We start from the raw sequence: 18,753 nt of genomic DNA on the forward strand, positions 1-18,753 counted from the left end.
GAAGAAGAAACGCCACACTGTTGTGTTTACTGAGAGCGGAGGAAAACAGGTTTTGTGTACTTACACTGATCTATTTCAGCGATTACACAACCCTACCCTGTCCTCCTGCTGAGCGGGATACACTTTAAGCTTTTTAGCACGGTCAAACCGGCATGAATATATATCTAGTTTTTATTTTATAAACTGCACAGCTCATCACAGTTTATTATATGTTCATTATAGTTTAGTTTAGTTTAGTTTAGTTTAGCTTAGCGCGGCGCTGGGCGGAAGCTGTCAGTAACTGGTTTGATGTGAACTCGGACACTGTTCCTTCCTGTAAGTAACTGTAACTGTAGTAAGTTATTCAGTTATACTTTGTAGAATTACAACATGTTTGTTACTAAACTAGCTACTTTATGTTAAGGTTTCGCATGTGTAGTATAAGTAGCAGTGCTTTTTTGTTTGTTTTGTTTTGCTAGTGGTCTTAGCTGTTGCTTGTTGTTTTGACAGCAGGGAGTGTAGAGTATTTCACCTTCAGGCTCCTCGGCCTCTGACTACGATTCTGAGTTGTTATCGCTAATGTTTGTTGCATAAATAAGTTAAAAGATGGTGACAGTTAAGATGTGAATTTCTGCGCTCATACCTAACTCTTTTTTTTCTTAGCTTTTTTTTCTCTCCACATCTCGACCCAGAAGATGTCTTGCTGTACATGTGGATCTGCTGCGATTCGTCTCTTGAGTTCAGCACACAAAGGTAGGTGTGTGTGTGTGTGTGTGTGTGTGTGTGTGTGTGTGTGTGTTCTCAAAGTCATTTAATACTGAAAATGCCAGCACTTAATGTGACACGAAAAATCCTTGATTAAATGTTTTCTTTTTGTGCAGCAGGACATTTTTCATTTTCCGTTCATTCTCATGAAACAGATACTACTGTACTAACAAGTACTATTTGGACTGTGTAAGATTTCTAGACATATGATTATTAAGAAATGGTGCCAGAGGAATATACACTTGCAATAAAAAGTATTCAACCCCCATTGCAAATCAGGTTTATTGTCAATATTTACAGATTTTCAGCTGTAATTGAAATAGTTCAACACAACGGATGCTTCAAGTGGTTTCCCCAAATTCAACTGAAAATGCAACTTATAATGATTTCTCTAGTTTCAAAGTTATTCAACCTCCTGAATAGAATCCCTCACAACAGCACAAATATAGAAAACATTGTCTGAAGCACACCTGATGCAATTAATCAAGGGCTTCCATGCCAGAACTCCAAGACATACACCACTACTGACCCAAAAGCACAAGAAAAGTCGCTTCAAAATCATATAAATAAGCCATAGAAGTTTTGGGATACTGTTCTGTGGAACTTTTTGGCATGATGCATCAGCAGTATGTCTGGAGGAAGAAGAATGAAGAACACACTGTCCACAGTCAAACATGGTGGTGGCTCGGTGATGCTCTGGGGCTGGAAACCTGCAGTGTGTGGAAGGCAAGATGGATTCATTGAAGTATCAGGAAATCCTAGGAGAAAACATCATCCCATCTGTCAGGAAGCTGAAGCTTTGGCATCATTGGACCTTACAACAGGAGAATGATCCCAAGCATACCTCAAATTCCACTAAGGCTTGGTTGCAGAAGAAGTCCTGGAAGATTCTACAGGACCATTACAGTCACCTGACTTGAGGTTGACAATGGGGGTTGAATAATTTTGATTATAAGTGTAGCAATTCTGATCAAGGTTAAGCAATCTTGGGATAAATAACAGTGATGGGAGTATCTTCCTCATGTACACATGGTCATCACACTGCATGTTTTATGCACGCTATATACACCTCATATAAATGCAAACTTAGGGCTTGTGTCCATGTGAGTTGCAATTAATCATTATTAGGTTGCTTGGATGTACGTATGTAGGCTTTACTTGTGCTAGTTTTTGTAAAATATTTTTTAAAAAAAATTTTTTTTAATGTGTCTATATTTTATATTGTTTCCATACTGAAACAAAAATGTGAAATGTGAGTCCTCTTTTCAAACAGTATAGAATAGAATTGGGACCAACATGAACGTTAATTTGGATGGGCCCCAGTTTGTAGACGTTTCGTTCATTGTTGTTATTCATTAAAGAGCATTTATGAACTTGGCATTCCTCCTGTTGTCAATTCACTGTGCTAATGTTTTAAATCAGCTTTCTAAAGAAGTGTCAGCTTATCCTTCCCAATGATGTCTTGGCTTGTGTTTAAAAAAAAAAATTGTATTTGAATGATATTTTCTAATACTGCATCAGTCATCAACGTTCACATTCCCCAAATACTTGCCATTAAATTTCAAATGCCCATTCATATATTTATCATTTGGGTTTGTCTGAGTTGCTGGACATGGTATTATTATTAATGCTTCAGTTGTCTGTGTTTTCAGGGTTATCACGCTCACACGTTAAGTTCTATGCTCTCAGTAGAACAGCGACTCGTGAAGCCCATCTACCTCTTGCAGTACAAGCCAGATCGTTCTCAGAGAGTGGCGTGTGTTTCGCCTCAAAGGAGAACACACCAACAGACGGCTCCAGTGATGAGGGAAAGGTACTTTTTTTTTTTGCTTTTTTTTTTTTGTTTGTTTGTTTTTTTGTTCCAACACTGCACTGAGTATTAACAACATATATTTCCAAGCATATCAAATTGCATGTAAATTCCCAAGTGTCTTCCAATTTCATTCCTTCTCCATGACCGTCTGGTCCAGTTCGTTTCCTGTTTTATTGGAAAAATGCACAAACATGAAATATTTCAGGAATTTTGGATGTTCTGCTTAGACGGTTTAGGACTGTATTTTATCTGAGCAGAAGAGTGCGACAGATACAGTTGGGAAGAGATCTAAGGGTTCTGGTGGGTCAGGGAAAGGAGGAAGCCAGCTACGTTGCCCCAGATGTGGAGACACATGCACACATGTGGAGACGTTTGTGCGTAAGTGTAATTACTTTTCTGAGGTCTTTATTTAGCTATGCATTAAAGTTGCTTAAGCTTACCTATTACGCTTATCTATTCTCATTTCTGTAAAAGATTGTAAGTTTGTAATCAACCTACATGGGACTATCCATTTCTATATTTAAAAAAAAAAAGCATCAGATAATTTCTTGTGAAATTTCAGTGTGTATCATGAGGCTGTGTGCATTCTTACAATGTCTGTATTTCCCTCTCCAGCATTCACACGTTTTGTGAAATGTGAAAAATGTCATCACTTCTTTGTGGTGCTTTCTGAAAGTGACCCTAAGAGGGGTCTGAGTAAGGAAGCGGAATCTGCTGCCGAAGCTATTAAACTGGCACTCGCTCAGAAGCCTCCCCCACCCCCTAAAAAGGTATGACCCATATCATGAAGAATATTAACTCTGCTGCTTTCCTGATATAACTGGGTTCTATGTAAATGGCAAAAGGTTTAATAAACCCATGATCAAATTTACTGTGACAGTAATGTGAACTGGAGACAGGATTAGCAAGTAAGCAACTTTAGTAAGGATAAACGCTAAGCTATTCGTCTGTGCTGTTTCACTGCAGATCTACGCCTACCTCGATAAGTATGTTGTTGGCCAGTCATATGCGAAGAAGGTGCTGTCAGTTGCAGTCTATAACCACTACAAACGGATCTACAACAACCTTCCAGCATCAGGCGGACTGCAAGCGGGGACAGAGAAGCCGATCTCGTTTACTCCCCAGCGTTAGTGCACCTTAATGATAATGAACCATCTTGTATCTATCAAATATAACATTATTCATTTTATGAGTACACATTAAGAGTACTCATAAATAGACAGTAGAAAGATGCTACAGCTGCTAAAGCTCATTTTTCTTACTGTTGACTCTTGAGTTAAGTTACTTCTCACTCAGTTTACTTACTCCGAGTGTGACAGGCTTTTTCTTTCCAGTAGATGTCACAGTAACCTTAGTAACATCATTTTACCTGTTTTTTTCTTTTCTTTAGAGCTTGAGATCAGAAGACGGGAAGATGAATACAGATTTACAAGTAAGTACATTTTCGGTTGCTTGAAGAAATAGACAAAATAAAATCATGATTTATTTTTAGTGATTTGTACAATTAAAGTGATAAGTATGATACGCTCATGCGTTTTAGGTGGTCTGTAGTAGGAGCGATGATTGCATGAGTCAACCAATCTTGCCATATTCATAACACTGCCATAAAATAGCTCTATGCTATATAACTTTATGCAATATCTCTTTCAGTAGCTTTCAAACCGAAACAGGAGAAATACATGCTCCCAATTGGCTAATCCTGTTTCTCACCATAACAGCTGGTAGCCAATGAAATTTGCTTAAAAATGAAATGCATTCTTCAAAAATAAAAAAAATCAGTTTAAGTAAATATCATCACGTAATAGTGAATACACTTACATGGTTTCTGTTAGACATAGTCCATCTTTTTCTTAGAAAAATCAAATTCTAATGTCAGTGCTTAGGTTAGTGGTGTTAATTGATATATATATAATTTTTTAATTTATTTATTTATTTTTATTATAATTTTAGATTACAGTCCTTCAGGGTCTCTCAAAAATGCTGATGTGGACTGGGCTAATTTAGAGTTTGACAACACTGGTTTCATCTGTGTTTTTCTGTTGGGCTCACCTTTGCCTATATACTGCAAACTGTGACAATTACCATGAATTTTTTTTTATTTTATTTTTTTAAATTCTCATAGAAGTGTGGAAATAGGCCTTGTGTAAATATATTTCCATTTCCATTTCATTAACAGAACTTCTTCAGATCAACCCACATGGCAATGCTCTTGGTGCAGCTGTTCAACAACAGGCTGCTCAACAAGCTACGCCGAAGAAAAGGGGTGGCGAGGTGCTGGACTCTACCCATGCTAGCATCAAACTGGAGAAGAGTAACATTGTGCTGCTAGGCCCTACTGGATCAGGTGTGGAGCAAACAGTTTCTTACAGGAGCCCTATACCTCTTTTAGTTTAGAGCATCTAGTGTTCTTGGAGTTATTTTTAAATTAGAGCTGCTGTAATCAGTGCTGGCAGAAGTATATCCAGACTAGAGGTCGACTGATAGTGGATTTTACCGATACCAATAACTAAGTTGGTCAGTAAATAATTGCAAATACATGACAGTCATGGAGGACTGCATATTTGCAAAGACATTTGAGTCAGGTTGTTTTTAATTTTTTAGTTGCTGATTTATATCACATAGCCTAAGATGGTCATAGAAACATTTTCCAGAGCATCTAATAGAGTAATGACTATCATTACTAAAAAAATATACAATTTATAGCAGACTTAAGTTTGATGTAAGTACAATGTCCATGAATTTGAATCTATTTAATAATCATCACTTACTTATAGATAAACCTTACCATGTGATTCAGTGTGAACAGCTTGCTATGCTGGGTAAATAAAAGCAAAACTTTGCATGGAATGTAGTCAGACAAGTTTTTTACTTGAAATATTACTGATCTTTTGCTCTCCAGGTAAAACACTTTTAGCGCAGACTCTGGCTCAGTGTTTGGATGTTCCCTTTGCCATCTGTGATTGTACCACACTGACCCAGGCAGGCTACGTAGGTGAGGACATTGAGTCAGTCATTGCAAAGCTGCTGCAAGATGCCAACTACTCAGTGGAGAAAGCCCAGCAAGGTGGGTGTTTTTGAACAGAACACTTTAATCCAACCATATCAAACATTAAGCACATGTGGAAAAGTATTGATTTGCAAAACTATAAATAGAGAGATGAGATATGACTGTTCACCCTGGTTGTTTTGTTAAACATCAAGGAGAAATTAAAGTCAAACTGTCAGATGAAAATGCAGATTAATATGGTGCATGGTTAACAACTTAATTGTAATCTATAAAGACGGTACATTGTAAGAAACTGGAAATAGAGACATGGTTGTTGACCTTTTTTTGTTTAAAACTTCGCTTTATTCCTCATTTCCTTTTCATATACTTTTATTCTGTGCATAATAAACAGTTTTGTTGTCTTTACATAAATCTGCCACAGTGTTTTCGACTCTGTCCTACTCTGATGGTTATAATAACTCATGCTTATATATATAAAAATGTTTAGTGATCATTCTGAACACCAGCCCTCTCTCTTTCTCACTCTCTGACACCTGCCCTACAGGAATAGTATTTCTGGATGAGGTGGATAAGATTGGCAGTGTCCCAGGTATTCACCAGCTCAGAGATGTAGGAGGAGAAGGTGTCCAGCAGGTGTGTAATTTGAAACATTTGGTCCATTATATGTACTGCAATAGTTACTCTTTGGGGTATCTATTTACAGTGCTGTGAAAAAGTATTTGCCCCATCCTGATTTCTTTGGATTTTGTGTATAGCTCATACAAAATAGTTTTAGATCTTCAAACAAAATACAACATAAAACACAGGCAACCTGAGTAAACACACAATACAGTTTTTAATTATTTTTTTTTTATTGAAGCAAGTTATCCAACACCTGTCACCCATTTGGAAAAACCAATTGCCCCCTTAAACTTAAAATCTGGTTGTGCCACCTTTAGCAGCAATAACTGCAACCAAACATTTTTCATAACTGGAGGTTCCCCCCTGGAACTTTAAAAAGCCAAAAATAATTTTAGACCTGACAAGAAACAAAACCTAGAGGAAATTTGGACCTGGAGGCCCAAAATTTTAATATCTACTTCTGCTGGGTAATGGGACACTGTGGAATCCTGGGAAATGAAGAAGCAGACACTGCTGCAAAAGAAGCATTATTAGCGGATTTCAAAATATGTCCAATACCTCACACTGACATAAAACCCATAATAAACTCATACTTTAACAATAAATGGCAAACTGAGTGGGACCAATGCACCATGAACAAACTCCATGAAATTAGTCCTATTGTTGGCAAAAGAAACGTTTCTTTATTTTCAAATCGCTGGGACCAAATCGTCTACACCCGCTGTTGGTCACTCCAGGTCACACACTAGTTTTTAATACTGGAAGAAGGCTCACCAACATGTACCTTTTGCCAGAATCCATTATCCGTGAAGCATGTTTTATTAGACTGTACTGGTCTTAACCCTTGAGAAACCTTTTTTATGCAGTCAACACTCTGGAATTTTTTTTAACAAAGTCAAATCTAATACAATTTTAGCGGTTTTTAAGAAAAATAGATTTTAAAAACCTTATATAGGGTCCCTTAGACATTTCTCGCCATAAAAAAAGCCATAGAAGCTGGCATGGTGTTAAAACACAAACAAACAAACATAACTGGAGATCAGTCTTTCACAGCACTGTGGTGGAATTTCAGCATACTCTTCTTTGCAGCATTGTTTTAGTTCAGCCACACTGGAGGGTTTTCGAACATGAACTGCCTGTTTCTGAAGGTCCTGCAACAGCATGTCACTTGGATCAAGTCAGGACTTTGACTAGGCCACCCCAAATTTTAATTTAGCCTTTTTTTGAGCAGGAGTGGGTTTACTCCTATGCTTTGGATCATTGTCTTGCTGCATAATCCAGTGAATTTCAATTTATGGAATAAAGACCAGACATTCTCCTTTAGGATTTTCTGGTAGAGAGCAGAATTCATGTTCTCCTCAGTTACTGCAAGTTGCCCAGGCCCTAAACAGCAAAGCATCCCCACACCATCACACTGCCACCACCATGCTTGACCATGATGATGTTGTTGTGGAATTCACTGTTTAGTTTACACAAGATGTAAGGGGACCCCTGTCTTCCAAACAGTTCCACTTTCGACTCATCAGTCCACAGAACATTCTCCCAAAAAGCAGTTGTTTTCACCTCACTACTCTTCCATGTATGCCATTTTTGCCAGTGTCTTTCTGATAGTGGAGTCGTGAACAGTGGCCTTTATTGATGCATGAGAGGCCTGTAGGTCCTTTTGATGTTGTCCCTAGCTCTATTGTGACTTGCTGGATGAGTAGTTACTGTGCTCTCGGAGGAATTTTGAAAGGTCGTCCACTTCTGGGACGGTTCACTACTGTGCACAGTTTTTCCATTTGGAGATAATGGCTGTCACTGTGGTTCTTTGGAGTTCCAGAGCCATTGAAATAGCTTTGTAACTCTTCCCAGACTAATGTATTTCAATCACCTTCTTCCTCATCATTTCTGGACTTTCTTTCAACTTTAGCATAGTGTTTTACTGGGTAAGACCTTTTAACCAACTTCATGCTGTTGAAAAAGTTCTATTTAAGCATTTATTTGATTGAACAGGGTTTGCAGTAATCAGGCCTTTTTATGTCTAGTCCAGCTGAACCCCGTTATGAATGCAGTTTCATAGATTTGGGGAATTAGCAACTACAGGGGCAAATACATTTTCACACAGGCCCAGTTGTTATTGGATAACTTTTTTCTTCAATAAATAACATTATCATTTAAAAACTGTATTTTGTGTTTACTCAGGTTGCCTTTGTTTTATCTTAGATTTTCTTTTCATTTCTGAAACAATTTAGTATGTGATATACACAAAAATGGAAGAAATCAGGATCGGGGCAAATACTTTTTAACATCACTGTATGTGTTTGCGCATGTAATATTCATGTAGTGAATCTACAGTACAAGATGACCTGTAGTACACAGAAGTGGAGGGACAGAAAATCCGTTTTGTATGCTGTAGTGAAGTTTTAGTTATGTTTTGGGAATTCGTCACAAGTTCCAGTAACTTCAACACTCAGAACCATGATGAATAATATGCTACTAATCCAATCATAAAGTGCTGTAAACTACTCTATTTCAATGTTATTTTGTGTATGCCAGGCTTTTAAGTCCTTATGTCCAGCTCAAGCTAATGGCTGTAAATGGATTATTATCCTTCTTAAGCAGTCTTTTTCTCCTGTCCAGGAGGATATTGTTCCAAAATTGTGATAACATAGCAAAGCAAATTCTATTTGGGCTAAATAACCCATAGTCTGTGTTGAACAGTATGGTCATTAGCTGGCTAGTGGCAAAACAATGGCAGTCCGTTAAGCTGGTGCTCTGTCCATATTGACTAGCTAGATTTTCAGTGCTGGCACTGTGGCTTTATTTTTGTCTGTTTGACCAATAATTTATAAACAAAATATGTGTGATATACATTTTTATTTGCATAATGCCAGTTGGATGTGTAACATGAATGTATCTGTTAGTACTTGTTAATATATCAGTGCTAATCCTGCCCTTAACCTTAACCTTGTGCTCAGGGTTTGTTGAAACTCCTGGAGGGCACCATTGTAAATGTACCAGAAAAGAACAGCAGGAAGTTACGAGGTGAAACCGTGCAGGTGGACACAACCAACATCCTGTTTGTGGCATCAGGAGCCTTCACCGGACTGGACCGGGTCATTAGCCGGAGGAAGAATGAGAAGGTGAGATAGACAGACATTAGGTCAGCAATGTGTAGCAGTAAACTATCACAATAGTGGCCTTTTTTGAGACTTTGTGTGTGCAGTACCTTGGATTTGGCTCGGCCTCCAACCTGGGGCAGGGACGCCGTGCAGCAGCAGCAGCTGATCTGGCCAATAGCTCAGGCAGTGAGTTGGATGTCATTTCTGAGATGGAGGAGAAGGATCAGCTCCTGAGTCAAGTAGAGGCACGTGACCTCATTGAGTTTGGCATGATTCCTGAATTTGTAGGTCGTCTGCCCATCATAGTGCCTTTGCACAGCCTGGACGAGCAAGCACTAATGCGCATTCTCACCGAGCCCCGGAATGCTGTGGTGCCTCAGTATCAGGCCCTCTTCAGTATGGATAAGGTAATCTCTCTTTTTGCATTTCTCTTCTTCTCTCTCACACATAGACAAACACACGTTTTTATGCTGGAATGCCAAGGTAAGTGGTTTCATGGGCCATTTTCAACATCTTGTTAAAAAAAATATATATATATTTTAAATTTTGCCCAGTTTAAGTAAAACTGTCCCCAATGTAGCCTAAGATTCATGTTCTTGGTTGATGTCTTCTGCTGTTGTAACTCATCTGCCTTGAAACTTTCTGCTCAGCACTGTTGTAAAGAGTGGTTACTTGAGTTACCATAGCTTTCCCTTCAGCTCGAAACAGTCTGGCCATTGTTCTGACATCTCATGAAGGACCTTCATAGAATTGCTGCTCACTGGACATTCTTTTTTTTTTGTTTTTCACACCATTCTGCATAACCTCTAAAGACTATTGTGTGTGAAAATCCCTGGAGTTCAGCAGTTTTTGAAATATGCAAACCAGCTCATTTTGCACCGATTTCCTCGTTCTGATGTTGATGTGAATTTTAACTGAACCTCTTAACCTGTATCTGCATGATATCATGCTTCGTGCTGCTGCCACATGATTGGCTGATTTGAATACTTGTATTAATGAACAGGTGTACAGGTGGTTCATGAGTGTATGTCATAATCTGACCATGTGTAAATGTGTAGGTGCACTTCTCTATGACTAATAGCATATACAGAGACAGAAGAAGGTAGACTTGGATCTATATTTTACCATCAACCAAATGTCTCTTCTCTACTGTTTCTGTGGTCTGTTATATAAGCCTTGATGTCTGGTGCCCTGTGTTTCAGTGTGAGCTGAATGTGACTCCAGATGCACTCAGGGCCATTGCCAGACTGGCTCTTGAGCGGAAGACTGGAGCCAGAGGCCTCCGATCCATCATGGTACACACACACACACACACACATACACATACACTGTTTCCTCTTTTCTTCTAGCTGGCTTCAGTCAGAGTGTCATGACTGTTCCATGTTGCATTCTTTAGGAGAAGCTGCTGTTGGAGCCCATGTTTGAGGTGCCACAGTCAGATATTGTGTCTGTGGAGCTGAATAAGGATGTGATTTTGGGCAAGACTGAACCACGCTATATCAGGTAAACTTGATTTAAACATGCAATAAAATTTTTTAAAATTTGTTAAAATTTTCCTAACATTAAGTCAGAGCTCAGGACACACTGTGTACTTAAAGAAAAAAAATCAATTTCACTTTGTTGTAGAAAGTGCATTAATGTACCAGGTATCGTTTTACACATTGTTTTACAGGTATTGTTTGGCACTACAGAGAGGCTATTGCCATTTTTGCTAGTACTCTCCGTATATTGAATGTTTCTAGAAATATTTTACAAAGAGCAACATAGCTAGGAGAAAGATTTTTTTGTGTGTATGCAGAGCTTCAACTAACGAGACCACAGAGGAGGAGTATGACTATGGCATTGAAGAGAACTGGCTGAGACAAGCAGATGTAGCCAACAACTAATAATGCAGTTATGAAACATTTAAAGATCTCTCTGGACTCTGCATCAGTAAAGCTCAGAAAACCAGAAGCAACATTCTTCTGCTCAAGGCTAAACAGGACCCCAGCTTAAACCTAAAGCAGAGACACTTGCCTGTTAACAATTTTCAACTGAACAAGAAAGAATTAGATAGACCTCCTAATCACCTTCTGGACCCACATTCCCTGTAGGAATGTACAGAAAGTGACTACACACAATCCAGCAGGTTTTAATTACAGTCTGCGTGCATAGCTAACAATTTTATGTATAAAAAAGCTTATATTTTCTTGAGGGAATTTTGATGATTGTGGAAAGATTGCTGCAACTGGGATCATAAAATGCAGCTTAAGGTGTCAAGCTAGTTATGTTTAATTTGAGTATTTTTGGTGCATGCACCAATGAACTTGTCCATTATCTAGTAAGAGTATTTCAGTTTCACATAATGGTGGTGCTGGTTTCTCTACCTCTTTTTTTAACAGCAATGAGTGTGACATTGTTCTGTACTTGTAGGTATATCTTTTTTAGTCTACCTATAATTGAATCAAGCAAACTGCTACAGAGGACTGATTTTTTTTAAAAACAATGCACAAGCAATTGCAAGGACAGCACAATTGACCTTTTCCAAATGTGTTAAATGCCCTCTTATTCACCCTCCCTGCATGCAACACTCTTCAGAGTGAAGTAACTGATAATTCATCAAAACTCAGTACTACTAATGGTTTAAAAATGCAATCTGTTTACACATACTTGTGTGTTGAATTGAATTCATAACAATAATGACCCTTTTGTACACAAAACACAATTGTCACATTAAGTTTTCATATATACTTTTATTGAAATCGGATTCCTTCTTCCATTTCAAATGTCAGCTAACCACCACAAAGGCCCTTAAATTTGGAGTTTATGTGCCATTATTGAAAAATATAAATAAAGTGTGTATATATGTAACATGTTATTCTGTGTCATTACTGTTTAAGCAGTATTGTAGGTAGAATTGTAGGTAGAAAATCGTCAGGATGATGTAAAAATCAAAACTATTATGGATTTTGTTTATGCAGTGTAAATGTATATCCTATAGGGGACAGTACACAACAAGTTCCCTAATCCACACAGATACATTCAACTGCTATTAACAGTAGTTTTCCCATTTCACTAACAGTCCACATAGAAACCTGCTTTTAGGCCTCAGAAATATGGAACTTGTCATACTGTCTATCATTTTCAAATTTTAGTTTCCATGGTTGAGTGCAGAAGGAAGAATCCTAAAACATACCCCATGCCGAAAAATGTTCTAGATATAGTGTAAGTGGAGTCCCTGAGGAAAAAGTTGAGGGGGAAAAAAAGCCCTGCTTTGTGTAGCAAGAGCATTCCATGGGAATCCTCTCTCAGTGATATTTTTTCTCTGCTGGCATCCTCCTCAGCACCTCACTACTGAACTGGTATGTAAGTTTCTTCTTGATTTTTTTCACCTCCCCTGTCTTGCCATAGTTGCGCAGGGCCCTAGCCATCTTCTGATAGGTCATTCTCTTGCGGTTGCCCTTCTGCTGGCCCCAGCGGCTGGCCAGCATCTCCTTGTGTTTGGAAGAGAACTGAAAGGTGCCTCTCTCTCTGTCCACCCACCAAATGCATTCTTTCATATCCCCCTCTCTGAGCAGCTCCAAAAGGAACTGATATAGACGCATTTTTCTTTTGTTGCCTGGAGGACCAGAATAAAAATACATTTAAAAAAACAAACAAGATTTGTACAACTGTGTCTGGAAGACATAGCAGGTTTCAATCTTGTCACCACAGTTTTATATTTATGTATTTCTGCTTTACAGCTGGGTGATATGACAGTATAACACTGATATTCCAAAAAAAAAAAAAGACTATCATCAGTGCCTTCATAACAATGACTATTGATATTTCCAGTAACAAATATCTAATTGCTTGTTAAAGTATAATTTTATACAAAATATTTAATGTTCCCTTTTCATGTTAAGTTGTTATGACCAAAACATATAAAGAGTGTAAATTCCATTTAAACACCAAAAGCCAACTGAAGACAATAGCAGAGATTCATTATAATCCCAGATGCACTGTAAAGTATTAGTCACCTTTAGAATTTATAGGAGGAATTTCATAATTTGTTGGTTGTTGTGAAATTCTGCCTGATTGACCTTTTCTATGTTCTCCCATTAATTTCCTATGATGTGTTATGGCTTGTTTCAAAAACCAAATGAAACACCTACACTGTTAACTTTTTACTGCTGTGTGTGAGTCAGGTTCTACTTGGCTGACAGTTATGTGATTAAATGGAGTTATGCCAGGCTTGAGGAACAGTATGAGAGAACAGTTTGCTCTCCTGTCTTCATCTTTAGCAAGAGGGGTCAGGCCATTTTGTCCAAAACCACCAGAAATCATACATTACTATGGGCAGAGTTTGTGTTTTCCTGTAAAATGTAAGAACTGGAAAACGTTGATGTAGAGTCGCAATGAAATGCTACCTGGCTTTGAAGCCTTCCATTTTATCATCACCTGTTAAGCTAGTGGATGTGCTAGCAAGGTGTGCCCCATGGTCCTCTTCTCCCTCGGACACCTCAAATGGTGGACTGCGTGCCCCTGCGTCCTCATCGTCTGTGCTGCAGTGGGCAGCAGGAGAGCGCTGGTACAGTGGGTGAGAGACATATGCAAACTGTGGACCAGAACAACATTCATTGATTGCTTTGTGTTAATCAATAAGCCTTTTTTTTATTTTTATTTTTTATTTTTTTTATTTTGCTGAACCAAAGCAGAAATCAACTAAAGAACAAAGCACAGTATTTGTAGGATAGAATACCAAATCAATGTAGAAACAGTGTTTAGACTAGGCATCCCTTTATTCTTTGACCAAAAATTGTCTGCACTCTAAAGACTGCTGGGTTAAAAAATAACCCAATTTTGGTCAATTTGGAAACATAGCACTGGGTCCAATATGGAGTAATCCAGTATGGTGTTATTTAACCCAGTGAGGTTGGGTTAGGATGTTAACCCTGTCTATTGGGTTGATTTTTTAAAAAGTCAGCTTGTGGGTAAAAATGACTACACTGCTAGGCTCTACACACCCAAGTTGTTATGGTTACAGTGAGCATTTCATAACGGCACAAAAGCTTTTGGTGGTGTGTTTAGCAGGATTACTCAACTAAAACGTGATCATGAGTGACGTAGATTAAATGCTGGGTTAGAATTAACTTGACTCCACTGCTACCTATTATCTCTGAGAACATGTAGGTAATTTTAACTAGTTAGAAGTAATGTGAATAATAAAAATAGAATAATAAAAACACAAATTACTCAAAATAAGGTAAGCTAATGTTAACTGTAAATATAAGCATGTTTAAAATTTTTGTACAAAAGCTACTACTCCAGCCATATTTTTCCTCAAATAATGTCAGAGGCTTACACTGGCTAGCGAAGCAAACTACACATTAAAAAGTTATTGCTTACATAATGTGTACAGAAATATCATTGTGAAAGTTTAACTAACCTATAAAATAAGTTAAATGTGAACAAAAAATGTTTTTCTTGAAGTTGCAGCCGATTTATTACAGAATTTTCTACATGCAACTCCAGAAAATGAATCTTGATGCAACGTGTCTGTTCCCTTTCCGGTCAACATCACCAATTCAGCATGTTGTGTTGGCCATTATCAACCCACTTTGGGCCACTTTGGCCTAACTACCTAACCAAACAACAACATGTGCTAAACCCAACAACTGAGATGTAAAAATTCTATTTTTATCTGTTTTGTTTTTTCTGTAACTACTAATCTCACATGGCATCACTCAGACAAAACAAAATAAGTTGACTGGATCAATGTGTACAATTTTATTAGGCAAGCTATACTGTTTCAACAGTGTTTATTGTGCTATGGACAAGAAACATGCTAAGTTGACACAATCTCGAAACTGCAGTCCAATACTTGGAAACCACAGAATTACCTTATAATGAAAGAGGAACTGCTAAAGCTATTGTGTCAGAAAAAAAGGGGGCACGAGATATGTTACACTGACTTTAATATCATTTTTATTTTTTACCCAAATAATTTCATTTTTTCCCCTTTTATAGCTTTTATGTTCTCGTTATCAGTTTGATTTTCTTTGCCAGTAATTGCAAAGAAATATATTCAAAAACAATTTCCAATTGTTAGTCATATTTATATTTTAAGAGAATGTGAGGTTTAACCAAGGCATGGTGTATGTGTGTGTCTGTGTGTCTCTGTCTGTGTCTGTGTGTGTGTCTATGTGTAGTATGTCCCTGAATTAGCGATGGCAGTGGCCTCAGTCAGGAAAAGACACTGTTGAGCAATCAGTCTGTGACTGCAGTGTTTCAGTGGTTCTCAGTGCAGATGGTCTCCTCGACATCCTGCCTCGTGCTCATCTCTTTAAGCCCCGTTATGTTTGTTCACCCATCTCTTAATGACTCATAGTTAAACTTTAGCTTAACCCCAATACCTGATGTTCGTTCCTCGTAACATTGTTTACAACGTGTCCACTGTGTACCTAACATTGTGATTGACTTTCAAAGAAAAATTAAATAGATGCATTTACAGTAAACAATTGACATATGGAAGTAAATTTACATCCGACAATCCTCACTTTACGTTTATGCTTACACCCTGAAGCTCTTTCTCTCTTTCACTACATTAAGTAAGTATTAAAGCAAATGAAAGGTTCATAAAAATGTATTTAATGTGCTAACATCCTGAACAATGTTTTCTTTTTCTTTTTAAATCTCAACCAATCTTAAACAGATTTTCCCCAAATATTTCATTGTCTTGCAGTAAGCTGCAGTTCCCTTACATAGACCAGTTTCCAATCATTTACATACTCCTAGAAAAAAGGGTTCCTAGATCCTAGAAGTGTGGAGTCTAATAGTTTAGGTGAGTTCTGTACTGTAACTTACTAGTTAGTTAAATCACGTGTGTTTGAGCAGGGAAATAACCGGACTGCTGACCACTGACCCCTCCAGAATCAGGGATTTTTAGACAGTTCACCTGACCTGTAATGTGTGCGTACAAATAAATAATATAAGGAGCCCCTGTTTCGTCCGTAATTGTACGAGGACTAACCTGAGGTGCGACCACAGGCACAAAAGCCCCCAGGCCTGAATCCAGAGGCGGGTGGTAAGACTCCACGTCACCATAGTAGTAGGTGGCAGGGTGTAGTTCAGTGAAGTGACTACTTGAAGGGACGTCCAGCTCACTCTGGTGAGCATGATCAGTGTGGTAGTCCCATCCACTCTCTGGAAGAAGGAGCAAGAGGAAATGTATTTTTTAAATTAGTTTTAAATAAAAAAAGTATATAAAAAAAGTATTTGTAGAGAAGACACTCAATGCTTTATCAGCAGTGGCTTCTTAGCTATATAACAATAAATAAAAAAAAGACTAATTTATATAACACCTTTAAGTCTAGGTAAAGGGACTTTATAAACTTGGACACTCATTCAAAGTGCTCCAACATTTCCGTCTTTAAGATTATAGATAATTTTCAGTTGCTGTAGTTTTATTATTCCTATACATACATACATTCATACAGGGTTGTATACTACAGCTAGGTGTTTAGACTGTGTACAGCATCCTAAATGATTGTTTGGTTCTGGTGGGCTTTGCCTTTAGAGTGTGTAGGGGGGGAAGAGTCTGAGCCAGGTGTGTTATGAATCTCATCAATGAATAAAGATCATATCCTATAATTTCATATTCTCCACAGTGAAAATCTATCATGTAACGGTTACTTGCTGTAATTGGCTCTATGTTTGTAATGAGTAAAAGAGAAATATGATCACAGGCTGTTCAGATGGAGAGGAGATTGTTGCCAGCTTTCAGCCCTGCCATTAGGAAATCCAATATCTAGTTGCAGATGGAATAGTATAAGTTGCCAACAATAGGATTAACAACTACTGAGGCAGTAAGCAAAATCAAGTGGGTCTGGAATTTATACACAATGCATGAGTTTCAACTTATTTCTTGAGAATCGTAGCTGAAGGAAATGGTTGCTGCAAGTACAACACCTAAATGTAACAGAATTTCTACCACTTTGTCAAAATTTTAGTGCATCCTTTTTAAATAATTGTACGGAAGTTTTTTTTTTCTCAACTTGTTTTTACAGTATTGGTTAAAATCAATCCAACTGGCATGCTGCCTACTAGGTAGTACTTGTATCAGTGGAAATGTAGCACAACCCACGACATCTGAACAAGTGCAAAGCCGTGAAATATTTCCCAAACACGCAATCATTTATGTTCTGTTCTTTAGCAGTTTTTTTTTTTACCCATAAAACAAAATTAATAATCCACCTTTAGAACAACATTTATCACAGTATTTTTAATATGTTAAAGTTTCTAAAAGCACATTTGCTATCTTATCTGGACTTTGTTATAACCTATGAAGATTAAGCTCTTTTCACAAAATTCCTTCAATGTAGATCGAAAAATCTGTAAAATTCTAAAAATTAGAAAATATGTTTTTGGGAAAATGCTGCACTTTCCTTTAAGGTGATAAATTAATGATGGTCTGTTTACTGTAGTTAGAATAGGAAGCTGTTTAATGTATTTTGCTATAACTTTATTAAGACTGCTTTGAAAGAGACAACTTCTGGATTTATTAAAACAAATCCAGAAGTTAATCTATGTTCAGATCTAATGATTTGCTTTTTAAAATAACACCTGTTTTTTTATGAGATAAATAATTATGTTTAAGTTTCATTCTCTTAAATGATTGTGACAGCTATGTTTCTTATGCTACTTTTCATCAGAATCATACTTCACCAGCAGCTCTTTAAAAAGCATTTGCATGATTCAATTGTCCAACACAATCAGCAAAATACAACTGCTAACAGAGAGTAATTCCTAGAAATCTTTTATTTTTATTATTTAAAAAAAAAAAAAATTTTTTAAGAACTTACCCATATGACCATCTGCATCACCGGGTAAGTATGGGTAAAAATCATACTGCGGTCGGAAAACTTGATCGTATGTAACAATTTCATCTGATGACTAGGTTTGAGAAAATAGAAGCATGAAATGAAGAGAATGTTTTGTCAGAATATTTTACAAAATACATACATGAACTCAATTTAATTTAATAATAATAATAATAATAATAATAATAATAATAATAATAATAATAATAATAATAATAATGCCTTGGACTGTATGCACTGTGTTAAATAATTTCACATCATAATAATCACACATATGCTGATATATACAATGACAATATATACAGTACCATATACACTATCTTAGTATTCAAGTATTGAGTGTCTCAGGTTTTTACCATGTACTAAAAGCATATACTTACTGATGAAATGACACAACCCTCCATTCTGTAATGTATAATCTTCTCAGGCATACAGCTCTATCTAGATTTCTCTCTGTTACATAAGGAACAAAAGCTGGAAAACAAACTTATCCTTCTTTATATATTTTTTTCTTCTGTTACACTACAAATAGAGCAAAGAAAGTGAAATGGTGATAAATGCCTCTAGAGGTCTGCACTTTCTTACCCCACACTGACTGTTCTCTGTGCACTGGCAGTTCCTGAT

The 18,753-nt window shown here is 37.3% G+C and overlaps 2 protein-coding genes across 2 annotated transcripts; one reads left to right on the forward strand and one right to left on the reverse strand.

The window, feature by feature from the left end:
* Positions 1–14: 14 nt before the first annotated feature.
* On the forward strand, positions 15–12,139 carry clpxb (caseinolytic mitochondrial matrix peptidase chaperone subunit Xb). Its single transcript, XM_017485825.3, has 15 exons — positions 15–315; positions 643–732; positions 2,397–2,557; positions 2,815–2,935; positions 3,173–3,327; positions 3,524–3,683; positions 3,948–3,989; positions 4,734–4,901; positions 5,457–5,621; positions 6,109–6,197; positions 9,146–9,310; positions 9,394–9,696; positions 10,492–10,584; positions 10,686–10,792; positions 11,088–12,139. The coding sequence occupies exons 2-15, from the start codon at positions 675–677 to the stop codon at positions 11,173–11,175; spliced, it is 1,875 nt and encodes a 624-aa protein (XP_017341314.1). The 5' UTR covers positions 15–315; positions 643–674; the 3' UTR covers positions 11,176–12,139.
* On the reverse strand, positions 12,002–18,753 carry spi1a (Spi-1 proto-oncogene a). The gene is made up of 5 exons (XM_017485826.3): positions 18,510–18,753; positions 18,112–18,202; positions 16,281–16,453; positions 13,709–13,865; positions 12,002–12,887 (listed from the first exon to the last, which is right to left on the reverse strand). The coding sequence occupies exons 1-5, from the start codon at positions 18,558–18,560 to the stop codon at positions 12,577–12,579; spliced, it is 783 nt and encodes a 260-aa protein (XP_017341315.1). The 5' UTR covers positions 18,561–18,753; the 3' UTR covers positions 12,002–12,576.

This window comes from Ictalurus punctatus, chromosome 14 (assembly GCF_001660625.3).
Source record: "Ictalurus punctatus breed USDA103 chromosome 14, Coco_2.0, whole genome shotgun sequence".
NCBI lineage: Eukaryota > Metazoa > Chordata > Actinopteri > Siluriformes > Ictaluridae > Ictalurus > Ictalurus punctatus.